Source organism: Phoxinus phoxinus (genome assembly GCF_949152265.1).
Source record: "Phoxinus phoxinus genome assembly, chromosome: 15".
Classification (NCBI taxonomy): Eukaryota; Metazoa; Chordata; class Actinopteri; order Cypriniformes; family Leuciscidae; genus Phoxinus; species Phoxinus phoxinus.
Genome location: NC_136890.1, coordinates 5,509,437 through 5,522,358, shown reverse-complemented (window position 1 = coordinate 5,522,358; position 12,922 = coordinate 5,509,437). Strand labels below are relative to the sequence as shown.

At 38.0% G+C, this 12,922-nt stretch overlaps 2 protein-coding genes across 2 annotated transcripts; both read right to left on the bottom strand.

The window, feature by feature from the left end:
• Window positions 1–349: 349 nt before the first annotated feature.
• ubl4a (ubiquitin like 4A) lies at window positions 350–6,198 on the bottom strand. Its single transcript, XM_079638440.1, has 4 exons — window positions 5,981–6,198; window positions 4,240–4,345; window positions 3,893–4,104; window positions 350–1,177 (listed from the first exon to the last, which is right to left on the bottom strand). Exons 1-4 carry the CDS (start codon window positions 6,026–6,028, stop codon window positions 1,070–1,072), a joined length of 474 nt encoding a protein of 157 aa, XP_079494566.1. The 5' UTR covers window positions 6,029–6,198; the 3' UTR covers window positions 350–1,069.
• A 698-nt stretch (window positions 6,199–6,896) lies between these two features.
• Window positions 6,897–9,886, bottom strand: b2ml (beta-2-microglobulin, like). Its single transcript, XM_079638429.1, has 4 exons — window positions 9,671–9,886; window positions 8,743–9,018; window positions 8,274–8,297; window positions 6,897–8,055 (listed from the first exon to the last, which is right to left on the bottom strand). The coding sequence occupies exons 1-3, from the start codon at window positions 9,732–9,734 to the stop codon at window positions 8,284–8,286; spliced, it is 354 nt and encodes a 117-aa protein (XP_079494555.1). The 5' UTR covers window positions 9,735–9,886; the 3' UTR covers window positions 6,897–8,055; window positions 8,274–8,283.
• Window positions 9,887–12,922: the final 3,036 nt, after the last annotated feature.

Sequence of the window (12,922 nt, the reverse complement as noted above, 5' to 3'; positions counted from 1 at the left end):
TCCATGCGAACAGGGATCATTTTGACAATGGTGTCAAATGCAAATTAAAAACTTTTCTGTTTTTAGTACATCATTGTCATGTAAGCATGCGCTTAAAATCTACTTGGCAACCATTGCGATGTCTTTGGAGAGAGAAAAAAAAAATCTATGCAAATTTCTCTCAAGATTTCTTATCTCCCAGCCCAACTATGTAATATGTCGTGAATAAGGATGTAGTAATTTGTCCTAAAGGTACTGACATTTAAGTTCACTTCAGCATCTCATCAGATTATATTAGTCTTAGTTGGATTGTAAGTACTTCTAAAAGTGTTTTAGTGACACTTTCTGTTCCTGCAACCGGTTTCTTAAGAATGTCACCAACCATGCCAGTTAGAATACTTAACAAAACATGTCATTTTTTGCACATGTTACAAGCTGTAGTTTTACAGCTGTAGTAAATGAATCATTTATCCAGTGTTCATGAAGAAGTCATGTTTTAAAAGTAGCAGAGTTAGAAACAAAGTAATGATGTTTACGTCATGCTTAACTCCGTATTTTGATTTGCCTTTGGACATATACATGTTTAGCTTGTGTTCAATATATCCACACTCAACCCAAGAGCTCCTCCATTTTATATGGCAAAATGCATAAAGAAAAAAAAGTAGGCATTTTTATTTTGGCCAAATGTTAGAATGACTTCACAACCAAAACAAGCTAAATAAAGATGCATTTACAACCAAACTGTCTGTCAATTCCACTCGATTTTTTTCTTTCTTTTTTAAAAGCAAGAAAGTGATCAAGCTGATCAAGAACACCTTTTATTATCATCGTTTAACCATTTGCACACAATATTTACAAAGTTGCACTAAAAGCACCACCGGTTTCCTCTGATGGGAAAGCAATGGTAAGCATCGTGGCCTCTTGAACATCAGAGAAGCCCAGTCTGATGTCAGGGGGACGTCTGACTTGTATTTTCCTCCCTAGAAGTCCATATGAAGTACATCCTTCTCCTTGGCCTGGACTTCTCAAACCATGTATGTGGTAGGAGGAGTTCAATGGAGCTGGAGTTGTTCCATCAGTCTAGTGTGTTTTAGTCCATATATGAGGTATCCATGGCCTCTGTCTCAGGGTGAAGCAGGCGGCTGGCCAGACGCTCAATGTCATCCAGACTGAGCTGTCTGAGGGAGCGCTCATAATCCTGGGGGGGGAGAAGAAGAAATTAACCTGGGATCTGTCAATTGACTGTTCGCAAAGACCCGCCCCCCTTAGTTACTGTCCGACAAGCTACGCCGCTCTCACGCCACACCATGTTCTCATGCAGTGAAAAATACATCGCGGAGCAGAGACACTGCCAACACACTGACAGACCAGGTTACTTTTGGGTTACTTTTGATATTAAACAAAGTCTCACCATTCAAATTTGGTCATTTTTGAAAAGAAATTTAAACAATAAATACTGTTTTGTGGCTCTTTAATGTGTCTGACAGATCGCTGTGTCGCCTCAGTTAAAGCTGCTCGTGAACCGATCATCTCTTCCTTCTAATTCATTTATAGCATCAGATAAACATGAATGAACATCAGAAGGAATGTTGTTTTAACCGCGGAAAGACATCAGTACACTCCGCTTCTCAAGTTCAAATCCTCCCATGTTAATCTACTAACTCTCCTGACTGTTTTGTCCGACAAAATGGCGGATAGCGAAGTATGATTGGTCAGATCACCTGTCAATCAAACTCCATGCAAAGGGTCAATTCCTGACCAAATCAAACACTCAAATGTTGTACTATTCTCATCATGACCAAGGATTGTATGATACATGTATGATGCTCACTTCTTAAACATTCAACAAATGTAATATTATTATGTTATTCTGCTTTCTAAAGGCTGAGTAAATCAAGAGCAGTGTTATTGTAAACTAAAACTATTAAAATCCTCTTTGTTAACTGACAAAGCTAAAAATAAAATTTAAATATTAGAACTTAAATGAAAATTAGAAACTGTGTTGGCAACTAACTGAAAATAGTACTAAAAATATAAAATAATAATGAAAGCACATAAAATCACAAACTAAAATGAAAAATTATAAAAATATAAAAATAAGATTTCATAATGTATAGAAAAATAATTCTAATCTATAAAAGCAAATGTGCACAAAAATAATGTTTTTTCAAATAGTATGAAAACCTTCTAGTAGAGCCCAAAAACTAAATCAAGACTTTGCAAAAGGACATACTGTATAAGGTCCCCTTTAAAGCCCCACTGAAGTGCCCGCGCAGCTTTGTAAGATGCGTTGACGTAATTTCCACTGAAACAGGAAGCTAAGGCGGGACATATTGAATGGCTCCTCCCCCTTTTCAAATAGCCAATAGTGTTTAGTTTACCTCACAAACTGCAAGTTGTACTTGAATGCAGCATGGAAGCGAATCCGAGCGCTGATGATACGTTTGACTCAATAATAGAGGTGTGAATATATTCCAGCCATTTTATTCTTAACCAACGTACAGCTGGAAAACGGAATACAACTTGAGCGTTTGAGCAACCGAACACACACTCCAACCCATATTGCTCTGTGACATGTCAACGGTCGTTTTGGCCTGGTGGTGTTTATAGCATAGGGGGCGGAGCTTCAGATTCTAGAGAGCATTTGATTGGACAGAACATGTGATGAAGATGAAGTCCACGGTGATGTCATAAAAATATGTGATCCATTTTAGCGGAAAGAGAGAGACTAAGTTTTGAATGCTTATATCTCCTAAATGCGAATTGTGTAATTGTTTTGGAACACACCAGCTTATTCAAAACCTTAATGCTGCGTTCACACCAAACGCGAATAGAGCGTCAAATTCGCGTCTATCGCGTCTAGTTTGACGCTTGAACATTTTGAATGCATTCGCGCGTCCAACGCGAAATGGACGCAAGCGTTTGAAGTGAAATTGACGCGCGTACGAGGCGAAATCCGCTTCTTATGGGAGGGGCAATTGCTAGGCGGTTTTCTGTTTGCAAGAAAGGCAGTGAAATTTTAAAAAACTACTGTTATTGTGTCACGAAATGTAGTTTTAAGAGTTGTTCAGTCGAGAATGTAGTTGTTTAAAGCGCAAATCTGTGATTTATTTATAAAGATAGCACCTATTTAAAAAATTTGATCTGATGTTTCGGAGTTGTGAGATCCAGGCGCTCAGCGCTCATGTAACCCGCCTGAACAGCCTTGCCTCGGCTAGTCCTCCTGACGTCTGCCGCTGGTGAACGAGAAATGTTTAAATTCACAATCTATAGCTTCGGTTCTATTATATGAAACATAGAAGTTAAAATACATTAATGACTCGTTATAACGTAGATCAAACGACTTCTTTAATTATGTGAGTTTTTCTTCATCTCATTCAGAAATGTATGACTGCAAGTGTTCAGTGTCACATTCATAGTTAACATGTAGCCTAGCTGAACGATGTCATTCCTTCTTTCACGCAGGCATTTAGTCATATTACAAAATAATTTGAGGCCAAACATATAAAATAACTTATTAAGGCCAAACATTTAAAATGACATTATAATCTGAAAAGCGGGCCTGCCCCCATTTATCAATTCGTGTCTACCGCGCCTCGCTAAAGGCCTCATTCGCACCGCAGGACCTCCAGACGCGCTCAGTCTTTACATTGACTTAACATTGAAATCACTCGCGCCAGACGCTCTATTCGCGTTTGGTGTGAACACAGCATAAGGCTAACATACTCATACTAAAAGCTAAAAATTGATTTCAGGGGCATTTAAGGTCCTTAGGGCCAAAAAAAAAAAAGGAGAAGAAACTTCACCACAAAAGACATTAAAATGACAACAACAAAAGGTAATAAAAAGAAAAGGAAAGAAAAATTAAGATAGACAGCTAGAATCACATGATCATATTTGTGTCTGTATGTACCTTGATGAGTTGCTCCTGCACTTTTGCAGCATCGGCTGGGCTGAAGTGTTTGGCCAGGACAGTTGACAGTAACTGCCATACGCCACTGCCCGCTCTGTCATTACTCCAGCCGCTGGTCCCGCCCGCGCCGCTGCTCCTCTCTCCCGCGGGACGCACCACCAGATTCAGCTTAGCCTCCGGGCCAATCGAGTAATCACTCAACCTGTGTTCATCTGGACACACCAAAACAACCGTCAACACACACTGGTCATGACTGGAGGAGATCCAAATATGAAGAGTGTTAGCGTTACCTTGAATGATGAATGCATGTTTACTGATCAACATATGGCAAAAGAGAAAGCTTTTACCTGCGAGCGCTTTTCCTTTATACAGCAGTCTCTGCTGGCTTGGAGGGATGTTTAAACGCTTTGATACCAACTCTTTTACCGTCGATACCTTTTCATTTTCTGTCACCTGTGTGTCAGAAGAACACATCTGCTGACAATTGTATCTATTCACTGGCGGAGATCATATTTATACACATGACCTGTATTTGTATAACTGAACCGATTGCTTTCTGTGTGTAAGTCTAACTGGGGTTATTTTTTTTATTAAATATTGCATTATAAATTATTTGTCTGTGCACATCATTATTTAAAAAAAAATCATGTGGCCTTATCTTTATACAAAAAAGAAAAAATAACTTCCTCTGATGACCTGCATACTGTCATGAGGGCGGGGCAACCTGTCACTCACATGAGATCCACCAATAGCAAACTACAACCATCTAATCAATTGGCGTTATGCACAGCTGCACTACTTCCTGAACTTCAGGCAGCTCCTTTGTTTCCTGTCTGCCATTATTGGACAAAATGATTAATCCAGGTGTGCCTGTTTATTCTTATTGGTCAGGCACACCTGGATTAATCAGTTTGTCTAATAATGGCAGACAGGAAACAAAGGAGCTGCCTGAAGTTCAGGAAGTAGTGCAGCTGTGCATAAAGCCCATTCCCCACGGACAAAATCAAGTCCCGCCCTACATTTGTTCTTGTTCGAGAAGCCGTTTCACTCGGATATAAGTCACAATAGGGAAGAAAAAAAACTACTGTGACTTCTGTTTCATTCTGAAGTCGAAAAACATTAAAAAAAATTAACATGTTACTTACAAAATAAAATTTATTTTGTAAGTAACGGGGTTTTTTTATGTTTTTCAACTTCGGAATGAAACAGAAGTCACAATAGTTGTAAAGGGTTAGTTCACACACACACAAATTAAACTCTGAATTTTTTATTAGTTTAGGCTAGGTTTTTTATTCACATATAAATATTGATCAGCGAACATAAACAGAAGCTCAACAGCAATTGCTTGCCTCACGAGATCAAATCTCATTGGTTCTTGCAGAAGAATGAAGCTCATTGGTTCTTACTTTATTTTATTCGTTTTTTGGGGTGAACTAACTCTTTATAAAATATTTTACCAAAACATGGTAAACTAATTTTAGCTAGTTACTGAGGCAGTATTTCACAATTTAATTTAGTTTAACTTGCCTGCTAAAAAATAGAACTGGAACTAAAATAAATAAATAAATAAATATGCAAAAATTTATATAAAAATTTATAAAATAGTACCTCTTTAATACTAAAATAACACTGTTACACAACAAAAAAAACACACCAATAAAGTACTCATACAGGAACTAGTAAATCAATTAACTGCCAACGTTTGCCTGATCTAACTAGTTTACTACCACTGACCGTGGCTCAAAACTCACTGATCTTTCTACCTAGACATTATTTCTGTGAATCACAAACACGTTCACCATCGCATATGAACTCAAAACCATCTAGGTAACGTTAGGGAGCTCAATAAGTATAGAGACACATCTATTGTGTCGAGGACAAAATAACCGCGTCTAGAGTGTAAATCGCGTCTAACGAGCTAAAGCAGAAATAAGTGGCAGCATCGTTATCTATAGATCACTGGCTAGCACATGTTAGCATTACATTTACAACATAAAGATGAATAGAAAGATGCAGCACAGTGCTATGCTAAAGCAGCTAACACAGCCACATTACTACTTCAAAACACCAGACGACTCACAAGCTTACCTGAACATTACACTCTTTTCCTTGAAGAGGCTTTACAGTAAGAATCATCTTTACATTTATACAATTAAATACAAAACAAAGAATAGATAATTATCTCGCTGGACATTCGTGGACTAGCAGCCGACGTTTCCCACGGACATGACGTCAATGACGCTGCTGCAACTGCGCGTGCGCGGTGAGTGCGCCTCACCCAGCTCAAGAACGTGCTTTTTAGTGACTTGACAAACAGGAAAGCTATTATTATATAAATATATTTGCAAATAAAACTTTCTATAAAAATGAATATGTGACGTTTGCCTTTCCTAAAATACAGAAAATGAAACAAGGCTCTCATAAATGTTTGCTGCATCACCAAACAGGACTGGAGACCTCCTGAGTGGGTCATGAAAAGAAAACAGCCCCAAATATGTTGAAAATAGACTCGTCTTGTGCCAGACCATAAACCAAAACTCAGATCCAGAACAGAACGAGGTTACGCTTTATTTGAAGGTGTCCGTGTAACAGTGTAATTTTACATTTAAGTACTGAGCAATATTAATAATTAACTACATGTAGGCCTACTTGCTATAGGGTTAGGGATTGTTTTGGGTGAGTTGAAGGTAAATATGCATCATTTATAGTTGCTACAGTAACTACATGTAACATGTTACAAAGACACTAAAAAGGGGACATTTATTTTAAGGTACTGAGTAGTATTAATTAACTACATGTACTTACTATATTGATTTAGGGTCAGTTGTATGTAATTATGCATAATTTATAGTTATTATTACACAGTAAATACATGTAATATGTGTAACAAGGACACTAACATCAACTGTAACCAAAAAGTGAACCAATTTAATTTGAGGCCCAGACCACAAGATCACAACTAAACCTTTCATTTTTAAAAAATGTTTTACATAAACACACATACTTAAGGGGGAAAAAAATAATTTATTGATCTGAATAACAAAACATTATGAATTATACAGTCAAATGTCCATACATCATTGATAGAAAGTTTCCATTTCTAAGGCTTTTTCATTTTTAGTCTCATTTTTAATCGAACTTCTAATTTGTAATCTTTCATCCTTGATTGTACAATGAAACTCTTTTATTTATGGTAAATTACAAAAAAGCTAAAGGCTGTTGAACATTATAAACATGTTTGAACCAGTGACAGCTAGAATTATACCTCTAAAATTGAGAAGTCACTTCTCCTGAATCTTCAAATGAATTACATTTCAAACAAAAGTAATTTAGTTGTAAAAGTGCTCATGTTGCGAAGACTAAATTAAGGCAAGAAATGCCACACCCAATGTTTATAGGAAATTGGTAGATAGAGGATATAGAGTGTAACACAGGCATATGAATGATCTTTACGGATATCATTCATCCTACTAAACATGTCAATCAAAGCAAAAAATGTCAAAGTCATACATCAAAAGAAATTAAAATAGATAGGAAGTTAGAAATTTCGGTTACACTTTATTTTAAGGTGTCATTGTTACAGTGTAATTATATATTTAAGTACTAAGTAATATGAATTAACCACATGTACTTACTATATGGTTAGGATAGGATTAGGGTCTGGTTGAGGGCTAGTTGCATGTAATTATGCCTAATTTACTGTTATTACTAAATTTCTCTTCATCCTCTTAGAAAACATATTGCTATTGAATCTAATCAGCACCGGCAGCATATCGTACAGCAGGGGTGTCCAATCCTTGTTCAGGTGTGTTTCATTACTGTTGGAGATCAACTCTGCTGGACGCTGACCGTCCAAGAACAGGATCAGACACCTCTGTCCTAAACAATGAAGCTGAGAAATGAGAAATGAACATGAGGGGTGTCCAATCCTGCTTCTGGAGGGTAACTATCCAGCAGAGTTGAGCTCCAACTCTATTCCATCTGGCCAAGGTCTTCAGGGTGATAGAAACGCCCAGGCAGGTGTGAGATTGGAGCTAATATTATCCCTCCTGGAGCAGGATTGGATATCCCGAAATTACATGATGAATTCAAAGCAGATGCAAATGCTTAAATTTAAGTTTTGGAGAAAATGGGAGTAAGGAAGATCTGTTGTTTTCCGGAATCTGTGAAAAAAAAATAGCATACAGTTCCTGATAAATGATCCTGCTAACAATAATTTTTTTTAAAGACAGTAACTGAAATACATACACCAAACAATTGTTTACAGGATATGCTATAAATTACATATAGTATGCATTATGTAAATTACAGAACAACAATTACTATTATCAAACATTCAAGCCTTTTTTTCAAAACTAATAATATTATGATCAGAACTTACTGTTGTATGTTCACATGTCAGGCTCTACAAGAGAGAAAAACAAACATTAATTTCATTTTTTGGTCTCTGTTAATTTCATTTCATTCGTCTCATTTAATTAATTATCACAATGTTTTTTGTGCAGTGAATTATTGGCTGTTGAGACGGTGAAACCTTCAAAATTCATAGACATTTAGAAGCCAAAAATGATAGATAGATAGATAGATAGATAGATAGATAGATAGATAGATAGATAGATAGATAGATAGATAGATAGATATTTTTTATTTTGTCCTGAAACAAAATCAGTTTAGGACTGAACTAGAGCATATGCCATAATAAACATGAAGGAGAGGAATTAAACTCTAAGATCCAATGAACAGACGTCTAAGAAAGTGAGAAAAAAGTCCTTGCTAGAACTTTCTGGAAGTCAGATAAACAAAGGGGCTTCTTTAGGCAGTGACCAGATAAACTTCAGATTTGTTCTCACCCCACGTGTAGGATTTTGGAGATCCCCCCATGTGAGTGACTTTGCAGATGTAATGCTCTCCAGGCTGCGGCTTGAAGTCAACATATCTGGTCAGGTGGAACTTCCAGCCCTGTTCGAAGGCCAGGTCGGTCTGTTTGCTGCCTGGGATCTCCACCCCGTTCTTGAGGAGCTGGATGGTGATGTCAGGGGGGTGAAAGCCACTCACATAGCAGATCAGCACGTTATCTTTGCCGTACTCGCCAGGGTTGCGGCTATACACTTGCACTGTGGGGTCAGCTAGAGACAACACAAAAGAAAACATTGTTATTTTGAAATCTGAATACTGTTTACACTTATATAGTGCGGTATTGCCTTTGGAAATGTGTTTACTGCCTTTGTCCTTATGTTTTATTTTTCACGTATCTTATTTACTTATGCATGTATTCTACAGTCTATAATGTTTCGTCATTATGGCAGTAATTTTAACACAATATATATTATAAATTAATTAAATAACATGTTATCATGAGTCTTTTGAACGAAACTTGATAACTACCAACCATTAATATCCAGTAAAACGAGTTTATCTAAATCATGGTTTTCCCCTCCGTAAGTGAAAGTGAAAGTAAAATGTTCTGGGGGTTTCAGACAAACAAACATGTCTTAGGCATGTTTGAATAACATTTTTAACAGATTTCCACATGCTATTTAAAGTTTCGAAAAAAACACGTTTGATATTTTAACCATTATAAATAATTTTAACCTCCGCATTCCTCGCGTTAGCTGAAAGTACGTCATAGCCTATTGAAGTCGAAAAACATAATAATCCTTAAAACTACTGAAGGATTCGAACGCATTTGATATATTTATATATATATATAGCGTAAAAAGCATTGAAACATAGAATAAAATTGGCAGAACACATTTGTCAGAAAACAGTTATACTTACATTTTTTGGCAGAACAACTGGCGCTCAGAAACACTAGAGCGACCACAGCGAGTTTAAACCACATGATTTTCACAGCAGTAATGTCTCTGTTTTCTAGAATTCTTTTAAAAGTTATGGCCTGAGTCGAGTTCACGTCTTGCCTTCTGCTCTCTGCCCAAAACACAAAACGCGGAAAGGAGGAAGTGGAAAAGCATTCGCGTCAACAGATTAAACCCCGCCCTCAAATCTTTTTTTAACAAATCATATTGTCTTTTTTCTGTTGCTGGGTGATAATGGCGCTCTGGTGGTTGAGAGGACTTGCATTAGCCTACAGTCGACATGAAATAAAAATCTACCCTTTTTTTTTTAATTCGTGTGCTTCATAATCAGGGTTCAAAATTAACCTTTTCATCCACCAGCCAAACGGCTAGTGAATGTTCAAATTTTCCAGCCACTCAATAGATTACTATTGTTGTTTTTTTTGGCTGGTGAGTGAAGTAAATCTACCTGCATATTTTTAACAGCACCTGGCTGGCAAATGGTGCTAATTTTGAACCCATAATCTTTAATCAAAATAAAATCCTTGCAAAATCCTTGCACCTACTGGAGACATCTCTTCTCTGATGACATGTAGGCCTATAGGCTACTGGCAACCTGTCACTCCCGTGAGATCGACCATAGCAAACCACAACCTTCCAATCAAATCAAGAAGTGTTTGAAAATCCACAGATGTGTGAGGGGATAATTTACATTTACATTTACATTTAGTCATTTAGCAGACGCTTTTATCCAAAGCGACTTACAACTGAGGACTACAGCAAGCGAGTCATCGTGAAGAGGCAAAAATAACGCAAGAAGTGCTCAAAATACAAAGTTCAGGCATTGCTCAGAGAGAGTAGCATAAGCCAAACAAGGGAGAATTAAAGGAAAAGTTTTTTTTTTATTTTTTATTTTTTTTATGTCAAGTGCTCACGGAAGAGATGAGTTTTCAGTTGTCTTTTGAATGTCGTCAGGGATTCTGCATTCCGGACGAGGGTAGGGAGACCATTCCACCAGCATGGAACCGTGAATGAGAATGTTCTGGAGAGTGATTTTGTGGCTCTCTGTGATGGTACCACGAGCCGTCGCTCATTGACCGATCGCAGGCTTCTGGTAGGGATGTGGACTCGTAGGAGCGAGTGAAAGTAGGAGGGAGCTGAGCCTGTGGTCGATCTGTAAGCGAGCGTCAATGCCTTGAACTTGATGCGAGCAGCGAGTGGTAGCCAGTGCAGAGAGATGAACAGAGGAGTGACGTGGGCCCTTTTGGGCTCGTTGAAGACAAGACGGGCTGCAGCATTCTGGATCATTTGTAGAGGTTTGGTTGCACATGATGGAAGACCAGCCAGAAGAGCATTGCAATAATCAAGCCTAGAGATAACCAAGGCCTGGGCGAGAAGTTGTGTTGCATGCTCAGTTAGGAAAGGCCTGATCTTCCTGATGTTGTGCAGTGCAAACCTGCATGATCGAGCTGTCTTTGTGATGTGGTCTGTGAAGGTCAGATGCTCATCAAATATTACTCCAAGGTTTCTGACCGACCTTGATGGGCTGATTAAAGTTGAATATAGCTGGATAGTGAAGTCGTGCTGTAGAGACGGATTGGCAGGGAGGACGAGAAGCTCAGTCTTTGCCAGGTTGAGCTGCAGGTGATGTTCCTTCATCCATGCCGAGATGTCCGCCAGGCAGCTTGAGATACGTGCAGCTACTGTGGGATCATCAGGTTGAAATGAGAGGTAGAGCTGGGTGTCATCAGCATAGCAGTGGTAAGAGAAGCCATGTGCCTGTATGATGGGTCCCAGTGATGTGGTGTAAATGGAGAAGAGGAGCGGTCCAAGAACTGAACCCTGAGGAACCCCTGTAGTCAGTTGATGTGCTTTGGATACCTCACCACTCCAATGCGACCCTGAAGGACCTACCTGTGAGATAGGACTCAAACCAGTGGAGAGGAGTTCCTGTGATGCCCAGTGATGAGAGGATAATGCACAAGAAGCTATTCACAAATGTGTGCACTGATTTACAAATGCACAGAAAGCAGTTCACAAATAAATGCCAGGCTGAGTTATGTTTGTAAAATAATAAAACATTTGTAAATATTTTTTTATTTGCAAATCTCATTTTATTTATTTGTGAATTGTATACATTTTTGTGAAACTCTTTACATTTATTTGTTGATCTTAATTTTTTTATTTGAAAAAAATGCAACAAAACCCCCAAACCTACTGGTCTACGTGGCGGGTCAGCAGTCGTATCAACTGTGGTTGTTGATGACTGTCCAACACGGGCAATTCTCCTAGTGGCAGGTTCAATCTGCAGCCAAAATGCATGAAAATGGCGGTAGCTGGCAAATCTATGAAAAAGGTCAAATTGCATTGTAAGACCATGTTGGATTGTAACCATACAGCATGAGTAGCACAACAGCAATCAACTTTTCTGAATGTCTTATTTGGTTTTCTGCATAAATTGGTCACTAAATGGAATCTGATCTTCATCTAACTCGCCACCAGTATGACCAAACACTAATTGTGCAAAAATAAAAATAATCTCGTCGGTCATGTCTTTATTGAAAACAGTCTTGTCACTCATATAACAACATGATGTAATGTTTTAACTTAGTCTACAAGTCATTTCTGGCTTTGTTTAGAAATTGGCAGACTAATGATAAGCAAGTGTAACATAATTTACTTAGGACTTCATCTGTATTTGAAAAATCAAGACTCCATCTGGAATATCTTCCCACAACAAGCTTTTTCATATATTGGGGGTATAAGATTTTTATGTATGTGCAATTACAACATATCAAAAATTCCCATCAAACTGTCAGATTTCCATCAACGGGTACTTTTGGCATGGGCATTAAAATATAAACAAAATTTCTCCCCCCATAAATTATTTATTTGGAATAATCAAAATATTTTATACAAAAACATGTCACGAATGCACAACACAAACGGGTAGATCCAATTGCAGTATTTATTGGGTAATCCGTAAATCATAAATCCACTCCACAAGCAATCCAAAACAAGAAACAAACCAAAAAAAAGACGAGAAACAGACGAGCGTGTGGTGACATTAATCAAGGACTCCGTGACAAACACTGAAACAAGCAGGAATATATACACACATATACCGACAAGGTGACGGGAGAATCAATGAATCAATGAGTGACAGAACAGGATGATGGGAAATGTAGTTAAGAGTGAATGACACCGTGGGGGAAGAAGACCTCTGGTTACCCAA